The following is a 26,632-nucleotide window of genomic DNA, read 5'->3' on the forward strand; positions in this document are numbered from 1 at the left end:
ATTGCCGTGCTGACATCCTTACTCCACAGCTATGAAACTTGGTCAGTATATTGAAAGTGTGTCAAGGAACAAGAGCAATTACATGCAGTGCCGCCACATCATTCTGATCAAGTTGCACAAAAAGGTCTACAACATCCTGTCCACAGCAGAACAAATGGAACTGAGGACATTTTAAAAAGGAGCAAGTGAGATGGGATGGAAATATGCTGAATAGTTTAGACAAGAAGCCATCTTAAGTCAGTACTGTACCGTGGGTGGGAGGGAGGGAGGGAGGACTCCTGTTGCGGCCAACAAAAGCAAGTTATTGATGGCAGTGGTGAGGCAGATAAGCTGTTGGTTTTGGGTCTGTGGTAACGATGGTGACTTACTAAACTGATCGAAAATCTGCAGCCTCCCTCATATAGAGGGGTAACTTGCAACTGAAATATTCTAGCTGTAGCCTGTTTTTCTAGATTATCAAACTCAGTCATGGACTAAACTTCTCCATGCCACTCTGTCCTTAATTGTGAGTTCCCAGGAATTGAAATGTAATTCATAGTGCTTGAGATTCTGCTTCAGGATGCCTTTGAACTTCTTCTCCGCCCCCCCCCCCCCCACCCAGTTCAGGGATTGAAAATTCCCTGTTACAATTCCTCCAGTACAGTTTCCACCATGCCCACAGTACTAAGACTACCCTGGTCAAAGATATGCTTTATGACTGCGGCCACTTTACCCCTCCTTGACCTCCTCATTCAATAGGGATGTTCATTCCACCATCCACCAGCATCTCTCCTCCATCGAGTGCCCTCAACTGGTTCCACTTCTCCCTATCCAATTATTGACAGCATATCTCCAACAATGGCTTTTTTTCTTTCCCCAGCGACCTCTAGTAGCCCACGGTTCCATCTTTGCCCCCTTCCTCATTTACATATTGGCCCTTGGACACATCATCCATATGCATAGGATCCACTTCCACATGCATGCTGATGAAACCACATCTACCTTCTTCCATCATCCTCAAGTGGGCAACCACATCTACTGTCTGACCTTAAAACCTAGACGAACCAGAACTTCCTTCAACTGAACACTGAGAAGACAAACTATCCCATTCAGCTTTCACCAGAAACTCTATATCCTTACCATTGATTCCATTCCACTGTCCAAATGTTCAGTAAGGCTAAACCAGAAGCTCACAACTTCAGTTTATCTTCCAACCCCACATTCTATCCATCACGAAGACCATCTATTTTCTCCTCTGCTACATATTTCTGCTCCCGTAACCACCACCAAGACCCTTATCGGCGCTTTGTTACCGCGAGACGAGATTTCTCCAATGCCTGACTTGCTGGCCTCAGAAACTCCAATTCATCAAAAACTCTTGTCACCTGCATCCTGTTCTGCACAGTCCTGATTCCCATCACCTCCACCCTTGCTAACCTTTATTGGTTCCCTGTTCCCCAAGCAATTAATAATCCTTTGTCCTCATTTATACAACCCTCCCCGACCTCTGCAACCTCCTGCAGCTCCATATCCTTGTCCATGCCCTTTGGGCTTCAGATTCTAGCCTCCTGTTCATCCCATCCTACCTTCATTCTACCATCAATGGTAGAACTTTCAGTTATCTCAGTCTACTCTCTGGAAATTCTGTCTCTAAACTTCTCCATCTCCCTACACCTCTCCACCTTGCTACTTTTCTCGGTATCTTTCAAATACTACTGAAAACGGATTTTTGACCATACTTTTGGTCCCACCTCCAACTGCACAGCAGCCTTTCATTCTGTATGATGCGCCTCGGGATATTTTATTAAGTGAAAGGTGCCATCATATATATGGCTGTTTATTCTCACTGCCAGTGTCTGTCAGATAAGCAGGTGTATATTAAATATAACTTATACACTTCATCAGTTACAAACAAAAAAACATATGTAGCTGTAGTTCTGAACAGGTCCACCTACCTTTGCTAACAGCATAGTCCTGCATTTTGAGCCACAGAGCATTGACAGGTTCTTTAGTGGAGCCCAAAGCCAGATCAACAAGCATAACATTCTCTGCTCCAAGGCTGTATTCAAAAGGTTTTTGTTCTTCATTTCCAGACAGTGCAACTTCTAGCAGAGAGCTCATGCATTTGTCTGCATCACAAACAACATTCTTTTACTATTTGTATATAGGTTAAGTAGTCTTTAAATTTTACATTTATACGCTTTCCAAAAATTATGGGTGAAATAATAATATATACAAATAGTATGTAATCCATTTTAAGATAGGAGCTTTGCTATCCAGGACTGATTTTCCCTAATGACAAAATTCTTAATCTCCATCATAAAAACATTTGAAATAATTTGTGCTTGGACTGCTTACTTCCACAGTATATCTTTTAACAAGAATTGAACAGTTTGGAGTTGCTCCTTATTCGTGCCCAATACATATCCATTGCACTTTGAATGCTTTAGTTTCTACATCAATCATCCTGACGTTTAAACTTCTACTTTTTTTTCTCATTTGAATACTGTCCATTCTGTTGACATGGAGCTTGTATTTTAGGTAGCTGACTTCAACAAGTAGCTAGTGCTACCCATTTTCTCCCATGAGCATCCAACATTCACTTAGAATCACAGAATTTCACAGCACAGAAAGTGGTCATCCAGCCCATCACATCCGTAAGTCTCTGAAACAGCCATCTACTTTGTCCCATTCCACTGCCCTTTCACCACCATAAATTTTAAATGTTTCTTTTTCAAGTATGTATCTACTTCCCTTTTAAAAGCCATTATGGATTCTGGCTGCACCACTGTTTCTGGTAGCGCATTCCATGTCCTAATAACCCTCTGAGTAAAAAAAATTCTTCTAACCTCTCCCTTCGTTCTTTTGATGATCTTAAATTTAAGCCTTTTAGTTACTGACTCACCAAGCAGTGGAAATAGTTTTTCCAAATTACTTTATCAAAACCTCTCAATTTTGAATACTCTATTAGATGTCCTCTTAACCATCTTTGGTCAAATAAAGAGCCCCCGTTTATAGCATATCCTTGCAAGTAAAGCCTTTCAACCTTGGCATCATGTTCCATAAATTAACAGACACAACAAAGTGTGTCTTAATCTTATCGGTGGTGATGTTGCTATACTGTAAAATTTGTTCAGATTTGTTTAAATTGAAGTCATTATTAAAGACTTCATCCATCTTACAATAGTTTTAATTTAATTGACCAATAATGAACAATTGCATAATCTGGTCAAAAGCCCAACTGTTCTAACACAATGCTCTCAATGTTTCTATTCTAAAGAGATGCCCACAATGTAAGAAAAACTTCACTGTGTTGACTGGGTAAACACGCCTCTGTAATTTGTAGTTTAGTTTTCTTCTTTTTTGTATAACAAGACCGGCTTTTCTTTAGTCTGTTTGCAACTCTTAACTGATCACATTTCACACACCATGGTAGATTGAGCATTTGAGGTTTTGAGATTGACTCTGGTTCCATAAGTTGTACTTTGTCGGTGAAGCAGATTCCCACTTTATTCTGCTGATAGTAATTTCATTATATTTGGCGTTGAGTCCCAGAGTTAGGAGGCAGTAATAAGGTGGGCAAATCCCATTGCTGGTTTGTGACAGTAGTATTAGCTCAACTCCCGGTGGGGGAACTACATCACCTCATCCCAAGAACAACATGAATTCCTCCAACATCAACTCTTCATAACCCTCTCATCTGAGAAAAGGTCAGTCACCAGGATAAGTGACAGTGAACATGTGTGCGTTTGGGTCAGTCACCAGGACAGAAGAAAGAGAATGAATATGCATTTATAATCCACTTATAAGATTTGTATCTTATGAACCAACACCTCAAAAGGACTATTGCATTCTGATTGATTTTGAAGTTGAGAAACCAAGACTCCCTCAGGGACTACAAAGCAAGAAAATTCAGCTGTCTCGAAACAGTCTTGAATCCTGGAACCACCCGCAGTGCTGCCTCTGGATCCTTAAGTTAGGAGGTACCAGAGCTTCAGACGAAGTTACAGCAGCAGGCACACCATTAACTGTGGCCTTGTTAGACACACCGCTGAGACTGCATATAATGGAATGCAAAGCAGTGTAACAGGTGGCAGAGTGACATCACCATGTTAGTGACCATATCTGTTGCTATGAAGTATTTTTTAATAATATATTCTACAAGCTGACACTACTGCAAAACTAGCTGTGTCTACTTATTATTTGCCAAGCTGAATTACTGAATGTTCAGGCACTCTGAAAATGCCAAATGATTAGTTTTACCTAACTGGGGGAGATCCATTTCCAATCCATTGCTAAATAGAGGTGTTTTGAGCCAATGAGCTGTATCTTGTTCCTCAGATGACGTAGGTGGGCCCTGCAGCATTCCACCAAGGCAACGGCCTACAAGTAGTGCAACGGTTCTCTCCAGATCCACCAGCCAGACCCAAGACAGGGCAGGCTGCGGTATAGTCAAATCATCAGGGTCAACACGTTCAAGAGTACCTAACAGCACAGGTCCAAAAAGGGAATAGTTAAGAGTACTACACAGAATATGGTTGCAGATTTTCTTTAATCTCTCTCAACTGCAGGATTTAAGTTACAAGTGGAGATGTCTGTACACTTATGTTCTCTCTCAATTACCTCTCGTTGCAATTACCTCTCGTTAACACAAGAACTACTGAACCACACATAGTTATCACCAGTGATAAAACATCATAAAGTTATAGCATTAGAAATGATTCCACTGCCCAAGCAGGTGGCTTACCGTGCAGTGGCCACTGCAGGTCCTGCTCCTCTAAAAGGGCTGCAGCTGGTAAAAGTCGGTTTAAGCGATCCAAGGATGGCAGTAAATCCAGTAGGTGACTCAGCAATGGTCGTGCCACAGAGACGGGCAGCAACAGCAGAGAGTTAACAATCTGACAGAGCATGCTCCCTGCTGCTGATCCATACAGGACACCTACAAGGAAAACAATTCAGTGTAGGAAGATGATTTTTAATTTTTACATCTGCATGTAGCTGTATTCCAAATCAAGAATATCCAAACTTTTTGTCTTAATAGCAACTTAACTAGACACCATGGAGCCTGTGAGCCACATACACACAATAACAAACTTGAAAAGAGTGTAGAGCATGAAACGTTCCAAAGTGCGTTACTGCCAATTAAGTACTTTTTGAAATGTAGTCACTGTTGTAATGTAGGAAAGTGACAGCCAATTTGCACACAGCCAGGTCCCACAAACAGCACTGTGACAATGACCAGATCATCTGTTTAGTGATGTTTAGCCATGGGCCCCAGATGCAACAACTGTCTGAAGCTGGAAGTAGGGAGCTGAGGTAGCAGTACCAGCTCAGACTGATGGAATCAGACTCCACTAGAGGTAAATCTCACACACTCAGCTTCATCCGGTCTAGCAGGGGGTATTGCCAATGTCAAAGGTATCTCACTAACAGAGGGGCTGCACTCGAGGAGCTGTAGCTAACTATGGTTGTAGTGATCCACATCTGCAACCTATTGCAGGAAGACTACTGCTGTCAGCACATCACTGCCAGTAACAGATAAGATCACCACTGCCTTCAACTTCTATTCTACTGGCACCGTACAGTCCCTACAGATAATATTTGCAATATTAGTCAGTTTGCATTAAGGAAGTTACTGTCACACAGCCACTGAGGCCAACTTCTCCTGGTGCAGCAAATGAAGGACGGTTTTTACCAACTGTCTGGCTTTCCGAGGTACAGGGAGTTATCAGCTTTCATGGGCCACAGTTTGGACACTTCAATTCTGCATTTAAAAATAAATTATTCTTCAACCTCCATTTTCCTCAGATAAATTCTCCGTTACTGTGAGCCACTGCCAAACTTTCTTTTCAATTAGAGATGAAAGACTAGGACATACTGAACCAGGTCAGGCACAGAGATCGAGTTCAACCACCTTATAACATATCCACTCTCTTTCCTCCTCCAAACCAAGACTTAGTCCTTCAATAACCATCAAGTACCTCAATCGAGTGGCCCAACTCGAATCCATCCCTTGAGGGCAATAGATTTAGAACAGTTGAAATTAAATTTTAAACTCAAATGGGACTTTCATGAGATACAATGCCACCTACAAATGTTAACTTGAGAAAATATCTTCCTCCAACAGCTTATGAATCACATTTCAATAGTACTGATAAGCAAGAAATATAATATTTACTCAAGCTAACTCAATGAAACCCAAAGATATCTTTCAATTACCATGTCTAAGAATGTAACAAGAGGATATTCAGCAATCTAGTTTGCTGTTTATTAACCTGTATTACTTCTTAAAAAGTTAAATCAATAAAATTGTCCACTATATGGTGTTCTATGAATACAACAATAAAAATATGGGCTTTATTGTTTGAAATAAAGTAGAAATGAAGTAAAAATAAACAAGTCACCAATACCTTGAAGCTTGTCCCTGACACTCCCATTCCAGGAGCTTTCTTTCAGCAGTGTTGCAGAACGGGAGTAAATTTCCGTCGCATGAGGCAGTAAGAGCTGTAGGTGTTTGTGTAATAAAGCTACACTGCTGGAGCTCTAAACAAAAAACAAACTTTTAAATTTACCAGCAAAGATCAACACAGAAAGAAATCTAAAATGTACATTTCCCTAAGTAAAAGGATAATTCCCTTAGACTGGAAGTTAGCTCATGTAGTTCGTATTTTCAAAAAAAAGGAGGCAAATCAGAACCAGGGAACTACAGGCCTATCAGTCTGACATCCATTATTGGGAAGATGCTCGAAGGAATTGTAAGAAATGCTCTTTACGATCACTGGGAAAGGGAATGGACCATTAGAAATACACAACATGGCTTCTGAAAAAAATAGGTCCTGCCTAATAAATTTGATAGAGTTTTTTGAAGAAGTCACTAGGGTAGTGGATGAGGGTAATCCGGTAGACACTGTCTACCTAGACTTCCAGAAAACCTTTGATAAGGTACCTCACACTAAGTTACTTCACAAGGTCGAATCTTGTGGTATCAGTAGAAATTTGACAAGCTAGATTAGGAATTGTCTCCAATCCTGCAGCCAAAAAGTTAATGGATGTGGTTCAGCCTGAAGGCATGTTACTAATGGTGTACCCCAGGGATCGGTCCTGGGCCCACTACTCTTCACTGTCTTTATTAATGACCTGAACAGTGGTGTTGGGAGTATGGTAAGTAAGTTTACAGACCACGCCAAAATCTGTGCAAGGAGTAAGACAGTAGAGGAATGCAATCCAATCCAAAAAGATTTTGATGTGCTAGGGGAGTGGGCCACACATTGGCAAATGGTGTTTAATTTAGATAAATGTAGCATCATGCATGTTGGTAGAGCCAACACAGAATACACGTATCATTTGCAGGGAACAATATTGAAAGAGGTTGAGCGGCAAAAAGATCTTGGTGTTAATGTGCACCAATCATTAAAGGTTCATGATCAATGTAGAGAAACTGTAGCTAAAGCTAACAAGGTATTAGGTTGTATTAATAGAACCACTCAATATAAATCAACGGACACCATTTTGACACTAAATGGATTACAGGTCAGATCGCATCTAAAGCACTGTGCCCAGTTTTGGTCCCCCCAACATGGTGGGTGATAAAGTGACCTTGGAAAAGGCCCAGAGAAGAGCTATAAGAATGATTCCTAGCTTAAAGAACCTACTTAGATAGGCTCAAGGACCTTGGTCTATTTACTTCAGAGCAGCATAGACTTACAGGTGACCTGATGGAGGTCTATAAAATAATTAAAGTGCTGGATAGCATCCCTATTGATAGATTATTCCAGTTTGACAGATTGGGGAGGACCAGGAGACATGAGTTTAAACTATGGAAGTGTAGGAATAGATTGGATGTTAGGCGGTTCTTCTTTTCCCAGGGAATTGTGAATCTCTGGAATACATTGCCGGCTGGTGTGGTGGGGGCTGACTCTCTGCCTTCAAGAGGGAGCTGGACCGGTTCCTGACTGGGGCAGAGATCACATCATATAAGTGTCTTTATAGATAACACTTGGTCCATGTGATCTCCTGGACTGGTTTCCATCGCCTAAGGGGGTCAGAGAGGAATTTTACAGAGTACTTTTTCCCGTTTTTTGCCTCTCTCAGAAGATTACATGGCTGCGGGGGAGGGTGTGACGGGTGGTCAGGGGAGGGAAGGAGTGTTTAGCTAGGATGGTCAGACCATCATGGTGTGGGGCAGGCCTGATGGACCAGCTGGTCTTTTCCTGCCATCAATTTTGTATGTTCGTAAGCTCAACATGTATTATACATGCATACCTCACTGACACTGTTGGAGTGGCAATATGCCAAAAGTTGCTTCTGCAGGGAGCACAGTAGTTCATGTAAGTGAGCTGGTTGGCTGTTTTCAGCTGATGATGTCCCCAATAGTTGCTTGTCACTATTTTTCTCAAGTTCTCCAAAAGCCTGATCCTATATAGAGTGAATATAGCGCAATAATAATAAATTAGACTTAACGTAATTAATGAAGGTTTACTAATTACATATGTACATTAAGTATGAGACATTTTTTAACTGTGGAGAAAAAAAAACTGTGACACTGCCCCTTTAAGAGTATGCCCCTTTCTCCAAATGTAGGGCCTTCTTAAGGATAATGTTAAGCAGTGCTTGTTAAAATAAAATGTTCATGTTTTCTTCAACTTAACAGAATTTTCCAACCCAAATTTCACCCATGGTATCCTAGGTAATAGAACTATTCTCTTTGATCCAACCTCTTCCACATTAAAATATTTGATGAAAAGTTAATACATTTACACACAAACCTTGAGAAAATAAAAAATAATTTTTATTATTGTGTTTTATCCCTGTGTCCTTGTAAAATAAATCATGCTAAGAAATAACTTAACTAAAAGGGCTTGGGGCTTCATTCCTATATCCATCATATACAAGAGTATATTACAAGCCTGTATTACAAAAAGGAATAATCTCAGAAGCAATATCCCTTTAAGATGTTTGATGATAATTAGGTGTCACAATACATGACTTTCCCTCCCCTACAGAATAAAAATCAATTCTCCTCCAGAACATCATCAGTTAAGCACAACATGCAAGGTACGCATACCAAGGATATTATATCTGGTATAAAGCAACTTTATCCTGTCCAAAAATGTTGCTATCACAGTGGAATTAAATTCAGTCAATATATCTGAAAATAGAAAGTTCCTTACAGTATAGAATCCTAAATTCCTTAGCAGGGTTTTCATCAAGATTTCTGCCAGATGAGTATCGGGATGACTGGCCTCGGAGCTGAATGAGGAGTCAGTGAAGCTGCTATAATTTGGTCCTGTAGAGGAGGCTTCAGCATCAGGAGGAGAGCTGTAACCCAGCAAAGAAGCCACATGGGTGTGGTCTTGTAGGCTAGTGAGAATAATATCCAACTGCATCCTCTAGAAAAAAAATGGTATTAATATTACACCAAACTATCAAGAATATATTAGGCATAAACTTGAACACATCCCACCAACATTAAAAAAAAGTCACAAGATCCAGTGTCAGCATTTGTTTAGAATATGCATTTTTTTTTGGTTATAGCCAGTTACAAGGCAGATTAAATTTAACAGTATTGCAAAAGACAGCTACATTATAGATTGAAAAATTAAATAATTGAGTAATTTTGGTGACTTGTGATTTGAAGCACTTGAGATAATCATATTCTATATTCCAGGAGACAGAAAAACAGATTGGAGAACTGCTTACATAAGGCCTTAAAATAAATAAATGTCAAAATTACAACTCTAGATATAGATCTTATTCAAAGCACTGTCATGTTCCAGTACTTCAAGTATCCGACACAAGATCGGGTGGATGCTAGGAGAAAACAAAGGGATTCAACTGCTGATAGATAAAAAGGTGGATATTTTTAAATGTCTTTTGTGTCTTGAACACAGTGAAAATAAATGTATGGGAAAAATAATCTGAGTAACCAACAACCAGCAAGGAAACTCAACACATTTTTATTTAAATGATGAAACTTCAATTGCTGTGAAAGTGGTAAATTAGAAAATTAAATCAAATATCTGGGAGCTGTGTGGTTTGTTCTAGGGGACAGTGGAATAGTTTTGCTGAGTAGAACTGGGCATCAGAGTATGAAATATATGGACAACCATGGAGACATCAGGGTCTGAAAATGTAAGTGGACCCATGCACATTTTTACACACATTAGAAAATGCAGCAGGCAGCAAACAAATTAAATCAAAGACAAAAAAGTTAAACAAATTGAAGACCTTAATGATCTATGCAAAATCCAAAAATTATTTTTACTTGTCCTTTTGTTAAGCTTTCCCATCGATCGGGGCCCTGTGGAAGTAGTGAGTGTAGCAGCTCCATTCTTTCTCGCAGCGGTGGAAGTAACATTGTAGCACCCACAGACAGTGTCTCTATAACAGCCTGAAACAGCAAGAAAAAACATCTATTCTCTAGCCTTGTACGTACATACTTCTGAACAATAATGATTTTAATCATCTTTTACGTTCACAAAAGCACCAACACATAACAGTTCTATAGGTAAAAGGGACTACTTTTATTTTAGAAACTGATTTTGAAACTATAGTGCTCCCTCATTACAAAGAGAGCAGGTCATCATTCACATTTGAACACTACTTCCTGACTACACAACAAGATTTAGAACCCCATTTATTGCAAAACAGTCAAATACAGTCAGCTGTCAGGATACCAGTAACTCTGAACAGCATCAAAATTAATAGCATCAACTCACTGGCTTCCTTCTCTGAGGCACAGCGCTGCATTCTGACTACGTTCCCCTAGGTGGCACTACCCTATGCAGTTTACCTTGAAAACCAGTGGGTTAAATCAAGCTGTTCAAGATAGAATCTACTCTTCAGTACTTAGAAGTTCAGAGCACTTAGCAAACGTTTCCCTCCAAATCTTTACCCTCTTGAATGGCACAATTCCATGGTTCATTTCCTAAAGATTCCAATGCAGGAAAAGGTTTACACTTGAAACATTTCTTGATTGACCCACTGTTCATTTCCAGTTTTTATCCCCTCACTTATCAAGGCCCCAATATTTACAGGGAGGGTGCAGGGGAGCGCGGGGAAAACCCAGCAAGGTCAGGGATGCGAAGGTTCTGCCGAATTTAACAGCAGAAGCTAATCATAAAAATTTTTTAATTCCGTTTCCTACCCGGCAGCCAGCCAAATTGACAGACTGGCCGGGAAAACCAATGGCAGGAGGCCGCAGCCGGGGACCTTTGGGGACGGTACCCAGAAATTGGGAGTGAAGGCCGGAGATCGGGACTGAGGTGAAAAAAGTGAGGCAATCGAGAGGAGGGAAGGCCGGAGATTGGTGCTTAGGGGGTGGGGTGGGAGGTCTGCGAACGTGGCAGAGGGAAGAGAGAGGCTATGATCAGCAGAGGGGAGGCCTAAGGCTTCCTAGAGGGGCCAGGGAAAGCACTCCTAGCCCACAAGGGGTGGTGTAAAAGACACTTACCTTCTTCAGCCAGCAGCGCTCTTTTACCACTGGGTTTCCTGAGCACTGGGAAACCCGTGCGGCAACTGTTAAATTTAAATCAGGCTCCCAATTGCACCATGGGAGCTTGATTTAAATATGTTAATGAAGTGTCCCACCTCTCGACGTTGGGACACTTTCACACCACGAAACCCACCGCCCTAAAAATGACACTGGGCATGTATACGGCAGGCTGGGGACGCGTTCTCTGCTAAATTTTTAAACCACCCCTGCAACCCTCTTCTGCCCACCATGGTGCGGGGGGGGGTGTGGGAGGAGGATGTGGGGGGCTGTAATATCGAGGCCCAAGACTCTCTTTCCACTTACTACATCGCTACTCTAACTCTAATGCCAGCACTCTCATCCTTTAAGGTTTGGTGATTATCTGTACATGTTCATCCCCAGCCCATTCCCTCCCACCTCAAGGACAAACATACAAGGGGTAAAACCTTTTCTAGGCCATATTACTTCAGCTTACAATTTTTATCTCAATTAGAGCAGCCATGACCTTAGACTTTATTAATAGAGTTTAATTCTGGTTATCCACCTTCTCTATTGCATGATCTCAAACGGCTAGCAATTTGTACCGCAACACCCACTATAAGTACGTTGGTCCGTCAGGTCAGTCCAGTCAGTAAGGTACGTACGTCAGTCCAGTCCAGTCAGACAGACCAGAGACAAAGAAAGAACTAACGAACTAACTTGCATTTGTATAAGCACTTTTCACATGCTCAGGACATCTCAAGGCACTTCACAAATGTAGTAGCCAATTTGAGCAAAAGGTCCAACAAACAGTAAATAAGATAAATGGCCAGTTAATCTGTTTTTGTGGTGTTGTTTGGGGATCAGTGTTAGTCAGGACACCTGAGAATTTGTTCTTCTAAAAATTCCATGGGATCTTTAAATCTCCCTGCTCATTTGGATGTAAATGTCTCATCCAAAGGTTGGCACCTCCAACAATGCTGGGTCCCTTGCTGTTTGTGGTCTACATTAACGACTTGGATATGAATGTAAAAGGTATGATCAGTAAGTTCGCTGATGATACAAAGATTGGTAGGGTGGTAAATAGCGAGGAGGATAGCCTCAGTCTGCAGGACGATATAGATGGGTTGGTCAGATGGGCGGAACAGTGGCAAATGGAATTTAACCCGGAAAAGTGAGAGGTGATGCACTTTGGAGGGACTAACAAGGCAAGGGAATACACAATGAATGGGAGGACCCTAGGCAAGACAGAGGGTCAGAGGGATCTTGGTGTGCAAGTTCACAGATCCCTGAAGGCGGCGGAACAGGTAGATAAGGTGGTAAAGAAGGCATATGGGATACTTGCCTTTATTAGCCGAGGCATAGAATATAAGAGCAAGGAGGTTATGATGGAGCTGTATAAAACACTGGTTAGGCCACAGCTGGAGTACTGTGTGCAGTTCTGGTCGCCACACTACAGGAAGGATGTGATCGCTTTGGAGAGGGTGCAGAGGAGATTCACCAGGATGTTACCAGGGCTGGAGCGCTTCAGCTATGATGAGAGACTGGGAAGATTGGGTTTGTTTTCCTTGGAGCAGAGGAGGCTGAGGGGGGACATGATTGAGGTGTACAAAATTATGAGGGGCACAGATAGGATGGATACTAAGGAGCTTTTTCCCTTCGTTGAGGGTTCTATAACAAGGGGACATAGATTCAAGGTAAAAGGCGGGAGGTTTAGAGGGGATTTGAGAAAGAACTTTTTCACCCAGAGGGTGGTTGGAGTCTGGAACTCACTGTCTGAAAGGGTTGTGGAGGCAGGAACCCTCACAGCATTCAAGAAGCATTTGGATGAGCACTTGAAATGCCATAGCATACAAGGCTACGGACCAAATGCTGGAATATGGGATTAGAGTAGACAGGGCTGATGGCCGGCGCGGACACGATGGGCCGAAGGGCCTCTATCCGTGCTGTATGACTCTAATGCAGCACATCCTCAGTACTACACTGAAATGTCTAGATTATGGACCCACAACCTTCTGTCCCAGAGACAAAAATGCTACTAATTGAACCAAGTTGGCGCTTATTAAGCTGATGTTTAAAATTCTCCAAAGATGATTTTGAGAAAATAAACAAGTTCACTAGGCCGGTAAAAAATACAGATAAAATAGGAGGGATTATGAAAAGGGTTACAAGGCAATTAAAGTTTACAAAATGTTAATGTACTGAGTCTCTTTATAGGGAGTAGGTGTTAATGTACAAAAGGTCAAGCAAGCAGCCAGTTCAAAAAAGGAATTGAGCACTGGAGGATAAGTTAATAAAGAAATGGAAACAGCAAACTCTTACGTTAACTGCCTTCAAATCCATTTTAGATTTTTTCTTTCTGCTGGAATTCCTGTTGCAGTTTTCTAATCTCCGTCCACAAGGGGAGAAAACAGTATTTGAACTTCAGTCAGACACAGCACTCTCAGCTTCTCACGCCATTGCTGGTACACAAGTTTTGAATTATTGAACTACATTAAGCCTCTGCCCCAAATCCAAATATATCTCTCCAGATATTGATTTAATTGCTTTTAATTACATCAGCCAACTGCACAAGCAATTCAAGTATGAAAGAATGACATTGCAATAACTCACCTCTTGGATTTCATCCGGCACAGAGGAGTCCATGAGTCTGAACAACAGGTTCCGCAGAGGCCTAGCCTGGCTACCAAGGATACTGGTGGCCACACCCCCAGCCAAAGCCAGTGCCAGATGGTTGGACAACAGCTTGAGACAAAGCTTAAGAAAATTATGATGTTCCCTATTAAAAAAAACAAAATCAATAATAAACTGGATTTAAACCTAAATTCTAGGAGAGCTCATTTGGTGAACATAAGAAACAGTACCTGTAGTGCTAGAAAATATCAAACAGAATACTTGTTGTTCATGCAATGCACTGCTTAATTGTGAAAAATGTACCGATGGTTTCAGAGAACCTTCCAATCACAATAGTTTTTAAAGTAATTAGTTTCATTACTGACATCAAAAAAAATCATGTTTTCAAAATGTTATTTTCCAAACACTGATTACTGTGCGATACTAGTCTACAGATGTTCAATGCATTGGTCTGAAATTGCTTTGGTTAACACCTCTGTCATCATAGTGGAAGGTTTATATTAAAACAGTTTAATTCTTCCATTAAAGTAGTGGAGAAAGGAATTTTGTACGAACGTGTTAAGTATTTTCACATTAATACTGTGCAACATCTTTTCAAGGCCTAATTTCTCCTTTGCCTGCATACACAGGGGCAAGGTAGCACTGCAACTTCACTGAACTTTCAATAACTGAAAACATTAAACTGGATCACATTAGTTATGCCAACATGAGATTAAGTGAAAGAACAATCTTATCGACAGTTCCAAATACTGTACATGCCTGTTTCACAAGATAAGGCCAATCCTATTAAGTTGAAGACTACACAAATAGCTTACAAGGTGCACTTCACAAAATTACAACAGTGTGCAAAACTTGTATAGTAAAACAAATAAATGTTTTTAAGTGCATCAACTACAATTGTCATAGATAAGCTTTCTAATGTTTATAGTATAATTATAGATAACAATCTGCTTAGAACATTAACTTGGTCATTACAGAATACTTTTGTCTCAACATTATAAATGGCTCCCAGAAAATAGCAAGGATCAGCAACTCAACCCAATCTAACTTGCAATAAAACCCCACAGCACCAACAGTCTTTCACCTCATGAATTCTAAATCGCCAGACCTTATTTGAGCCAATCCTACCTGGATGACGGGAAAGGGAGAGGTGGAACTTCACTGTTGATTCCATCACAGTACCATTCGAGAAATGATCGTAGGTGAGAAAAAGTGCTTTCTTCTAAATCTACACAGTAAGGTCTGTGCCAAGCCACAACTTGTCTGTCATAACAAAAATAAATATAGTGCTGAAAAATCTGTCAAAACAGCAATCTGTTTCAAATACTGTAGAAGCATTTTTTTTTAAATGCCCAAACCTGTCTCTGGGCAATGCTGTCCAAGCTAGGCTGTGGGAAGTTCCAGCAGAAATCTGTTGACATGCTACTCCATCCAAAGCAATCACTTTTTTGGGCTTGGTGATTGGACCTGTTGAGTTTCCCTGTCCACACTGTCCCATAGAATTATTGCCCCAAGCATAAACCTCATTATCTAGAATTAAAATAAGAAAGCATTGTTTAATGAAAATAGGATAGATTTCTTCTAAATCAAAGTATTTCTCATCTTTAAATGGCAATATTCAACAAATCAGAAGAAAGGTCAACATAATGACGCAAAGAAAGAACGAACAAAATTGTATTTATATAGCGCCTTTCACTACCTCAGGACGTCCCAGTCAATTAAATACTTTTGAAGTGCAGCAAATGATGTAATATAGGCACCCAATTTATGCACAGCAAACAGTAATGACATAAATGACCTGTTTTTGGTGATGTTAATTGAGGGACAAATGTTGGCCAGGGCACCAGGACAATTCCCCTGTTTTTCTTCAAATAGTGCCATGGGATCTTTTACATCCACCTGAGAGGTGGTGGATTGGGCCTCAGTTGAACATCTCATCTAAAAGACGGCACCTCCAACAGTGCAACATTCCCTCAGTACTGCACTGAAGTGTCAGCTTAGATTCTGTGCTCATGTTCTGGAGCGGGGCTTGAACCCATGACCTTTTGGCTCAGGCAAGAGTACCATCAGTGAGCCAAGGCTGACACAGGTCAAAAGGACTGTGGCTTTAACCTTTAACTTTTCCAACTAAAACAGTGTCATCTATCTCCTTTCCACACCATACTAAGGGGTGCACTCATGTGACCATCATCAGTTTTACTGATTAGACAGGGGGAAAAAAAAAACAGAACAATGGAGTCAGAAAAAGCCATTGGACTCAAACTCACACTGTATATTTGGAAGGACTTCAGCAGCAACCACAAACCATCACCACCCACCCTCATCGACCAAAACAAAGCTAAGGGCACACAAATTTCAATCCACATGTCAAGACCATCAATTTTCTAGTGAACCATCACAACCACAGGGAAACGGATTACTGGCCTGTAATCAGTTGCAGTCACATATATGTGCAGTATTACAGAATCTCACAAGGCTCAACTCTTCCTTTGAAAAGGACCTAGCAGACAAGACCCTTTCTGTTCAGAAACCCAGTAGTGCCATGAACATGTCACCCAGCAATCAGAACAATGCAGTCACCCCATGAAGCAGTTCAATGATTTTGTAGCAGTTTGCGGCCAGTAGCTGAGCAAATATCAACTGTAGCATTTGACGCTTTAAAACATACAAAATATTGAGAAATGTTGTCCACATCCCATGGATATCACCAAATCAAGAAAAAGGAGTGCTATTGCTAGTAACCACGGGGACTGAAATGGGAGACAATGAATAAATGTCTTTGACCTTCACCAGAATCTGCTTCTTAAAGCACTAGACTAGAGGTCTCACAACAGGAAACAAGCACCAGGGAGCTTCAACAATCAACCTTACATCACAAATTGCAAGAAAAAATGTAAAATAAACTCAGTCAATAAATTCCTTTGATCTTCTGTCAGAAAATGAATTTTGAATTGTCGACATGTTTCTATTACAAAACTATCATCTCTCAGGCACAACACAGGAAGGTTCATATTACCACTTAAGTTTCCCCTTTACTAAAGCCTTCAATTCTCTGCCAAGTTCTCTCCACAACATTCACCTGAGGAAGGAAGAAGCCTCCGAAAGCTTGTGAAATTTAAAATAAATTTGTTGGACTATAACTTGGTGTTGTAAAATTGTTTACAATTGTCAACCCCAGTCCATCACCAGCATCTCCACATCAAGTAAATGATGCTTCAGGGAAAGTTTATTTTTGTGTTATTTGGGAGGGTTTAACCACCAGGCTAGTTAAAAGTAAAGTGGTTAATTTCCATCTGATAAAAGAGGCAACTTAGTATCAAACGTACTACATCATGGCTTAATCAAAACCTATCAATGAGTTTGGGGAAATTCCTTGACTGCCCTAGTTACATCATAGGTCAGTCTTTGAGTTAAAAATCACATTAGATCCAGGTCTCAAGGTGGTCAACACCTGGATAAGTAAACGCTTCGATGGCACTTGGGAAAGTGCAATGGCACAAGTTACCATGCAGAAAAACCACATTTGAAAGTCAATGGTGAAGATGTAAAGTTTGATCAGCTCTAACATCCCAAGTAAGGCGACCTCATACCTTCCCTACCTTTCAAAAAGTTATCCGTCCCTTTTCCTAATTAGCTATGTTTGATAGGCAGAATAATTCTCCAATAGCAGCCCTTCAGTAAAGAAGAAAGGACCCAACACTGAGACTGGCCTCAAAATGCTAATCTTCATTCATAGCAAAAACTAAAATGCAACGTTTGGTGAAAGTGTGAAGATTACTTCATTTGGCTGTATTAAAGAAATGATACAAATGAGGTCATCTATAGAATTAATAGTCTTTCACCCATCACATACCCCTCAATGAACTAAATTTTTTCACAATGTTCTGAGGCCACTTTCCTCTTTCACTCAAGTCAGCATATACAAGCCAATGGATCAAAATTATTTAATAGTATAAGAGGGAATCACTCTTCTCTAACTATTGAAGTGAAAAGAAATGCTCAAAACTGGAGTCCCATAGATTCCTATGGTAGGGCACAAAAAAGGAGGATGACTGGTATCAAGTGGCTCCAACTGTAAAGTCTTAAGCTGCTTTTATATTGTGCAAGATCCAAGCTAACAGCTCCAGCTCCCGATACATGGGTCTCGCATATCTGCCTACAACCTGAAAGTAGAAAGACAGCCATTTCTACCATCATTATACTGGCTTAGAAATTCAAATTTGCTTCTTACCATGCGAAAGAGCCAAACAGTGGCTGTCACCTATTGAAAGGTCAACTATTCTTGTAGTAGCCAGTTCTTCGATAAGTTTGGGTCTCAAAGCTGTAGCTTCTGAAGAGCCACAGCCAAGACAGGCACCACAACCCCAAGCATACACCTACAGATGAAATGCAGCAAACATTAGAACATGGTGAAATTCATTCAGAAAGTAAATTTTTTAATATATAGGTTTTCTATATCATTAAAAGCTTTGCGTCTAAGAATATAACAAAGAGTCCCTTCGGAGTCCCTGACTAGTTTGTGGTGATTTTTTGGTTAATGGGTACCAATTGCATCACAACAATCAATTTTGCAAGAACATACAAACATATTTTGTCCCATTTGGTCCATGTTCTTATATTTGTCATTTTTGGGGGGAATTCCCAGCTTGCTGAGTCTTCTCTGCTCTTCCTGCCCTGAATCTTCCCTCCCAGCTCAGTTGCGCACCGAGATCCCGCCTGCTCAGCCTCTTTGTTCTGCCTCACCTGAATCTCCTCTCCCCTCCTTTCAGATTGGAGCTGCATACCAATACTCAGCCTCTCTCTTGCTCTGCTCAGGCTCTCTTTGATCAACCCAAACCTTGCAATTCCAAGTGCGACCACATGCTGAAATCATAGGGGACTTGCACTCTCTGTTCTCCCAAACCCACCCTGTAACTCTCCTCCCCACCCAATCATGGCTACGGAGCTGAGACTGGGAAATGAAACACAAAACAAAACTAAATAGCAATTTAGAGATCCATTTACAGGAAAGTACAAACTGAGAATCAAAAGAAGATCAGAAAGGAGAAAAAAAAAAGTATAAAGCAAATTGAAAAAGATTAAAAAGACAGAAGAATGTTTGCCTGTCACACACTTTCATCAGACAGGAAACAACTACGAAAAAAAAATACAGATAGAGACACAAACTACATAACAAGCATAAAGTGAGAAAAAGAGACAGACAAAACAAAGTTAGGATAGAAGTGTAGAAATAGGGAGATATGGAAAATGAGAGAGACAGATGACAGGAAAAAAGGGAGAACAAACAGAGACCGAGAAACAGAGAAAGAAACAGAAGAGGAGATAAAAACCAGAGAGAGAGAGATACACACAAAGAGGGAGAAAAACAGAGGGAAAATTGGTAGGCAAAACAGTAATTGAACAATGGGAGGCCTTCAAGGAGGAGTTGGTTCAGGTACAGAGTAGACACAGTCCTACCAGGGGAAAAGGAAGGGCATCCGAAGCTAGAGCTCCCTGGATGACTAAAGATATAGAGATTAAAATGAAACAGAAAAAAGGCTTATGACGAATGTAAGGTTCATAATTCAGTAGAGAACCAGGCTGAATACAGAAAGTCCAGAGGAGATCTAAAAAAAAAGGCTCAAAACTGGGCATCTAGGAGGCACTGTGGGCCATCAGCAGCAGCAGAATTGTATTCCAGCACAATCTGTAACCTCATGGCCCGGCATATTCCTCACTCTACCATTACCAACAAGCTAGGGGATCAATCCTGGTTCAATGAGGAGTGTAGAAAAGCATGCCAGGAGCAGCACCAGGCGTACCGAAAAATGAGGTGCCAACCTGGTGAAGCTAACACTCAGGACTACATGCATGCTAAACAGCGGAAGCACCATGCTATAGACAGAGCTAAGCGATTCCAAAACCAATGGATCAGATCAAAGCTCTGCAGTCCTGCCACATCCAGACGTGAATGGTGGTGGTCAATTAAACAACTAACGGAAGGAGGAGGCCCTTCCTCAATGATGGCGGAGTCCAGCACGTGAGTGCAAAAGACAAGGCTGAAGCGTTTGCAACCATCTTCAGCCAGAAGTGCCGAGTGGATAATCCATCTCTGCCTTCTCCCGATATCCCCACCATCACAGAAGCCAGTCTTCAGCTAATTCGATTCACTCCACATGATATCAAGAAACGGCTGAGTGCACTGGATACAGCAAAGGCCATGGGCCCCGACAACATCCCAGCTATAGTGCTGAAGACTTATGCTCCAGAACTAGCTGCGCCTCTAGCCAAGCTGTTCCAGTACAGCTACAACACTGGCATCTACCCGACAATGTGGAAAATTGCCCAGGTATGTCCTGTCCACAAAAAGCAGGACAAATCCAATCCGGCCAATTACCGCCCCATCAGTCTACTCTCAATCATCAGCAAAGTGATGGAAGGTGTCGTCGACAGTGCTATCAAGCGGCACTTACTCACCAATGCACAGTTTGGGTTCCGCCAGGACCACTCGGCTCCAGACCTCATTACGGCCTTGGTCCAAACATGGACAAAAGAGCTGAATTCCAGAGGTGAGGTGAGAGTGAATGCCCTTGACATCAAGGCAGCATTTGACCGAGTGTGACACCAAGGAGCCCTGGTAAAATTGAAGTCAATGGGAATCAGGGGGAAAACTCTCCAGTGGCTGGAGTCATACCTAGCACAAAGGAAGATGGTAGTGGTTGTTGGAGGCAAATCATCTTGGCCCCAGAGCATTGCTGCAGGAGTTCCTCAGGGCAGTGTCCTAGGCCTAACCATCTTCAGCTGCTTCATCAATGACCTTCCCTCCATCATAAGGTCAGAAATGGGGATGTTCGCTGATGATTGCACAGTGTTCAGCTCCATTTGCAATCCCTCAAATAATGAAGCAGTCCAAGCCTGCATGCAGCAAGACCTGGACAACATCCAGACTTGGGCTGATAAGTGGCAAGTAACATTCGAGCCAAATAAGTGCCAGGCAATGACCATCTCCAACAAGAGAGAGTCTAACCGCCTCCCCTTGACATTCAACAGCATTACCATTGACGAATCCCCCACCACAACATCCTGGGGGGTCACCATTGACCAGAAACTTAACTGGACCAGCAACATAAATACTGTGGCTACAAGTGCAGGTCAGATGCTGGGTATTCTGTGGCGAGTGACTCACCTCCTGACTCCCCAAAGCCTTTCCACCATCTACAAGGCACAAGTCAGGAATGTGATGGAATACTCTCCACTTGCTTGGATGAGTGCAGCTCCAACAACACTCAAGAAGCTCGACACCATCCAGGATAAAGCAGCCCGCTTGATTGGCACCCCATCCACCACCCTAAACATTCACTCCCTTCACCACCGGTGCACTGTGGCTGCAGTGTGTACCATCCACAGGATGCACTGCAGCAACTCACCAAGGCTTCTTCGACAGCACCTCCTAAACCCACGACCTCTACCACACACAAGGACAAGAGCAGCAGGTACATGGGAACTACACCACCTGCACGTTCCCCTCCAAGTCACACACCATCCCGACTTGGAAATATATCGCCGTTCCTTCATCATCGCTGGGTCAAAATCCTGGATCTCCCTTCCTCACAGCACTGTGGGAGAACCATCACCACACGGACTGCAGCGGTTCAAGAAGGCGGCTCACCACCACCCTCTCAAGTGCAATTAGGGATGGGCAATAAATGCTGGCCTCGCCAGCGACGCCCACATCCCATGAACGAATAAAAAAAGAGGGACAAAGAGAAGAGTATGAGAATAGATTAGCAGCTAACATAAAAGGGAACCCAAAATTCTTTTATAAACATATAAATAGTAAAAGGGTAATCAAAGGAAGGGTGGGACCGATTAAGGTAAAAAAAAAATCTTCTTGCGAAGTATTCATTTAGTCTCTGCCTCCACATCAGTCTTCACTGGAGAAGTGGATGCTGTCATTGTAGCAGTACAGGAGGAGGTAGTAGCGATATTGCATAGGATAAAAATAGATAAAGAGGAGGTACTTAAAAGATTGACAGTACTCAAAGTTGAAAATTCACCCAGTCCAGATGGGATGTATCCCAGGTTACTGAGGGAAGTAAGAGTGGAAATTTCAGAGGCTCTGGCCACAATCTTCCAATCCCCCTTAAATGTTACACCCCTGTTCAAAAAGGGGAGGGGGATAAACTTGGCAATTATAGGCTAGTCAGCCCAATATCTGTGGTGGGGTAACTTTTAGAGGCAATAATCCAGACAAAATTAATTGGTACTTGGAAAAGTATGGGCTAATAAATGAAAGTCAGCATGGATTTGTTAACGGAAAATCGTGTTTGACTAACTTGATTGAGTTCTTTGATGAAGTAATGGAGAGGGTAGTGCGGTTGATGTGGGTATGGAATTTCAAAAGGCGGTTGTAACATATAATAGACTTGATAGCAAAATTAAAGCCCATGGGACAGTGGCAGCGTGGAGACAAAATTGGCTAAGGGACAGGAAGCAGAAAGTAGTGGTGAATGGTTGTTTTTCAGACTGAAAGGAAGTATGCAGTGATGTTCCCTCGGGGTCAGTTTTAGGACCACTGCTCTTTTTGATAAATATTAATGACCTGGACTTGGGTAGAGCGGGTACAATTTAAAAGTTCGCAGATGACACGAAACTTGGAAATGTAGTAAACAATGTGGAAGATAGTAACAGGCTGATGAAATGGGCAGACACATGGCAGATGAAATTTAACGCAGAGAAGTGTGAAGTGATGCATTTTGGTCGGAAGAATGAGGAGAGGCAATATAAACTAAATGGTACAATTTTGAAGGTAATGCAGCAACAGAGAAACCTGGGGATGCACATACACAAATCTTTGAGGGTAACAGAACAAGTTGAGAAGGCTGTTAAAAAAGCATATGGGATCCTGGGCTTTATTAATAGAGGCATAATACAAAGAGTACAAAAGCAAGGAAGTTATGCTCAACCTTTATACAACCGGTTACGCCTCAGCTGGAGTATTGTGTCCAATTCTGGGCAACACACTTTAGGAAGGATGTCAAGGCCTTAGAGAAGGTGCAGAAGAGATTTACTGGAATGGTGCCAGGGATGAGGGACTTCAGTTATGTAGAGAGACTGGAGAAGCTGGGGTTGTTCTCCTTAGAACAGAGAAGATTAAGGGGAGATTTGGGTGTTCAAAATCATGAACAGTTTTGGCTGAGTAAATAAGGGAGAAACTGTTTCCAGTGGCAGAAGGGCCGGTAACTAGAGGACACGGATTTAAGGTGATCGGCAAAAGAGCCAGCAGCAACATAAGGAAACATTTTTTTTTTAAACTCAGCGAGTTATAAAAGATCTGTAATGCGCTGCTTGAAAGGGTGATAGAAGCAGATTCAATAGTAACTTTCTAAAGGGAATTAGATAAATACTTGAAGGGAAAAAATTTACAGGGCTATGGGGAAAGAGTGGGAGAACGGGACTAATTGGATAGCTCTTTCAAAGAGCTGGCACAGGCACAATGGGCCAAATGGCCTCCTCCTGCACTGTACCTACTATGATACCATCATAGATTGAGAGGAACATTAAAAAAAAAGAGAATTCAAGAACGGCAAAGAAAGAAAACATAAAAGCAATGCTTCCACTAAACAATGACTGACATTCAAAACTGGGAAGAAAACATAACAATAAAATTGCAGTAGAGAGTATATTCTTTTAAATCACTTGGTTCAAGGAAAAACACAATACTACTAAAGACACTAACCAGATTATTCTTATATGGCTAGTTATTTTTAACATGCTGATACCACTATCCCCACAACCCTATTTTATAGGTGATCATAGAGTTAGGGAAACTGGGGATGGGCAATGAATATTGCCTTGTCAGTGTTGTCCACATCTCAAGAACAAATGTTTTAAAATAATACATTCTTGAGATAGAAAGATCATTCTAGTTACACATCAAGCATTCACCATTTACTTTATCTTTCAGCAAAAGATCACAGCTGCCATAAAAGGGTTGGTCAGCTTAACCTACCTGTCCTGTTGATGTCAAAGCAAGTGAAGATTGGCTCCCAGCACATACTTTACGAATAAACATTCCATGTAAGGCTTCAATAACTTTGGGTTTATAAACTCTGTTAGTATCCCCATGACCAAGTTTGCCTAGTAGGATGAATGAAATAACTAAGTATTAGTTGTCATTGTCCAAAACAATTTGCAATTTAACTTATTACATTGTGCATCAGCTTGTTACATGGGAATCCATTGGGAGGCAAAGAGAAATTAAAAAATAATAAAAGGCCACTCAAATCATCAATTCACACAACCTGACATTTCATGCACGAGTTCCAGAAAATGCATACAATGTATCTTGATCCCAACACCGCCATTCTAAAGCCAAGGTGGCAAAATAACTGCAAGAGAATGGTCTGGGAAGGGTTTCCCTTCTTATGGGGCAAATCCTCAGGCTCCCTACCTCACCTCCCTTCCCCCAACCTGATGCCAGAGCAAAGATCAAATATGATTTTTCTTTTACTCAACTTTCTAAAGATTGCATCTTGTGTCAACATCATCTCTCCACCAACCCTTTGGTTGCTATTATTTATATAACACAACGGAATATTGAAGTGTAACTACAGAACTGGTTTAACCTTCAAACAACATTGTTGGGTTATTAGTTACTATTAGGCACGGCATTTGGAATGCAATTAACCAATTCATAAAGTTGCATTAACCAATCATTACCTTTGTTACGTGTTTCCTGAAATGTGCATTGCATCTCAAAGGATTTCGTGAAAGTTTACTGCGGAAATAGTATTACTCACCATTGTCACCTCCTCCAAAAGACCATGCTGTTCTTCCATCTTTAGATAATGCAATGGTATGCGAGCTTCCACAAGAAACCTCCCCTACATTGCTAATATCCTTCACCAAAGTTGGGATGTTGCGGCTATTGCTATCACCATGGCCTGTTGAACGCATAAAATGAACAATTAAAATGGCTTCATATTATTTCATTCCAATATCACATTTATCATTCAAAATGAAAAAAGTGAGCAAAATATGCCATTCAAAATTCTAATGTAAAACTAGATTAAAACTGGTGCATATCCCAAACCAGAGTCATTGCTCACTTTTACACATCTGCAAGATGTAAATCATTAGAGACCGTTATCATCAAACTAGCTGAACAACTAGCATAACTCACTGTTGGTTGGAAAGAGATACACCTTCTTTCCTCCTCCACCACTGTGGCCAAGTTTACAGTTCTCTTTACAACATATACGTAGCTGAAATGACTGAGACATATCCCAATCAGAATGAGTGCTCATGCTCCAACTAGAATGGAAGAAATCCCAAATACTCTAGCCAAGTACTCCGAGGCTCCTTGAAGACTCACTCAACACAAGCCCTCCTTCTGCCTCCCCAAGCACTTTCCCAAAAGCAAAAAGCAGACAACACAAGGCAGGAAGTAAGCCAACATAAGCAACCCACCTGGCTACAGGCAAGGACACTGACCCCACTGACAGGATCCCTAATATTCCTCACTCCTTCCCATCCCCCAGCCTAACCAAGCTTTATTGGAATAGAGAGGATGGGCTTCAGGCACATGGGGAGGCACAAAAGTAGTGGAGTGTGCTCAGGCCACAGGAAGTTTTGGCTGATTAAAAGGGGCATGGAGCATCAGCAAGCCAAATGGGTAGAATTGCCACAGAATCATTGTTCACTGGCCTAGAGGTTCTTGGAAGATGATTAGTGAGTGCTCTGGCTGCTCCTGATAGTTTAAAATTTCAAAATTGGAGTGCCTAAAGATTTTGATAAAAATACTTTAAATGTATTCTTGACCGGCCTGCCCTGGTATGCAAGTACTCTTTGTTGTTTGAAAATTGCACCCCTCGATAATGGTTTTCTGCTCCTCTGGGAAGTCAGGATAGGAGCAACAAGAGGAAGACAAAGAGCTCTGCAGTTAGATGAGGAGAGCAGGATCCAGCGCATGGCATTAGATAGCAGAAAAATTAAACTCTGACTATTATCCAACAGAGATTCAGTGTTGGAAGACGTTCATTGACCTCATCAGAAGGGGCATGGCAGGGCACTTGATGGTTATGCTCCTCACCAAGGAGGCGATTTTTGTCTGCACTTCAACACATTCTGCTCCTCACAATATCTTCTTGCACATGTGCTAAAAGCCTCCTCTAAATCTTCTTTCAGTACCACTCATTCTCTCAGCATAACCATGCCAAATGCTAGAAGCTCCCAAACTATAATGTCTTCTCATCTGCAATAAATAGGTTTTCCTCTAACCAGCTCCCTTCTGACATGGGCTTCTTTAATGTCACTATGCCAAATGTTATAACCCACATTCCAGTTTTATTTTATACAAAAGATTTTGGAGCTCCCAAGTTTCTTGCAAAAATTGGGAAAGCATACTTAATGGACAAGCAGAAAAATGGAATGTCGTTAAGGCTCTTATACAGCATAGGGGAAGAAAGTATATTCAAATTTAAAGAGAGAAAAACATAGTAAGACCTAGACCACATTGGTTAAATAAAGAATTTAGCAGGAACCTAATGAGCAGAAATAAGACATAAGGAAACAAAGAAAATGAAG

The 26,632-nt window shown here is 41.4% G+C and overlaps 1 protein-coding gene across 7 annotated transcripts in view; it reads right to left on the minus strand.

Annotated features, from left to right (window-relative positions):
* Nucleotides 1–26,632, minus strand: part of herc1 (HECT and RLD domain containing E3 ubiquitin protein ligase family member 1) — a 266,115-nt gene that overhangs the window by 128,485 nt on the left and 110,998 nt on the right. For all 7 annotated transcript variants that reach the window (XM_067973317.1, XM_067973320.1, XM_067973321.1 and 4 more), the window contains exons 7-19: nucleotides 24,847–24,990; nucleotides 24,057–24,184; nucleotides 18,297–18,441; nucleotides 15,424–15,595; nucleotides 15,194–15,328; nucleotides 14,045–14,210; nucleotides 10,244–10,369; nucleotides 9,150–9,368; nucleotides 8,242–8,394; nucleotides 6,390–6,522; nucleotides 4,727–4,918; nucleotides 4,243–4,464; nucleotides 1,935–2,108 (exon numbers count right to left, since the gene is read on the minus strand). In XM_067973317.1, the coding sequence (XP_067829418.1) occupies nucleotides 1,935–2,108; nucleotides 4,243–4,464; nucleotides 4,727–4,918; nucleotides 6,390–6,522; nucleotides 8,242–8,394; nucleotides 9,150–9,368; nucleotides 10,244–10,369; nucleotides 14,045–14,210; nucleotides 15,194–15,328; nucleotides 15,424–15,595; nucleotides 18,297–18,441; nucleotides 24,057–24,184; nucleotides 24,847–24,990 (2,109 nt within the window). The remainder of the gene's footprint in view (nucleotides 1–1,934; nucleotides 2,109–4,242; nucleotides 4,465–4,726; nucleotides 4,919–6,389; nucleotides 6,523–8,241; nucleotides 8,395–9,149; nucleotides 9,369–10,243; nucleotides 10,370–14,044; nucleotides 14,211–15,193; nucleotides 15,329–15,423; nucleotides 15,596–18,296; nucleotides 18,442–24,056; nucleotides 24,185–24,846; nucleotides 24,991–26,632) is intronic.

This window comes from Heptranchias perlo, chromosome 38 (genome assembly GCF_035084215.1).
Source record: "Heptranchias perlo isolate sHepPer1 chromosome 38, sHepPer1.hap1, whole genome shotgun sequence".
Lineage (NCBI taxonomy): Eukaryota > Metazoa > Chordata > Chondrichthyes > Hexanchiformes > Hexanchidae > Heptranchias > Heptranchias perlo.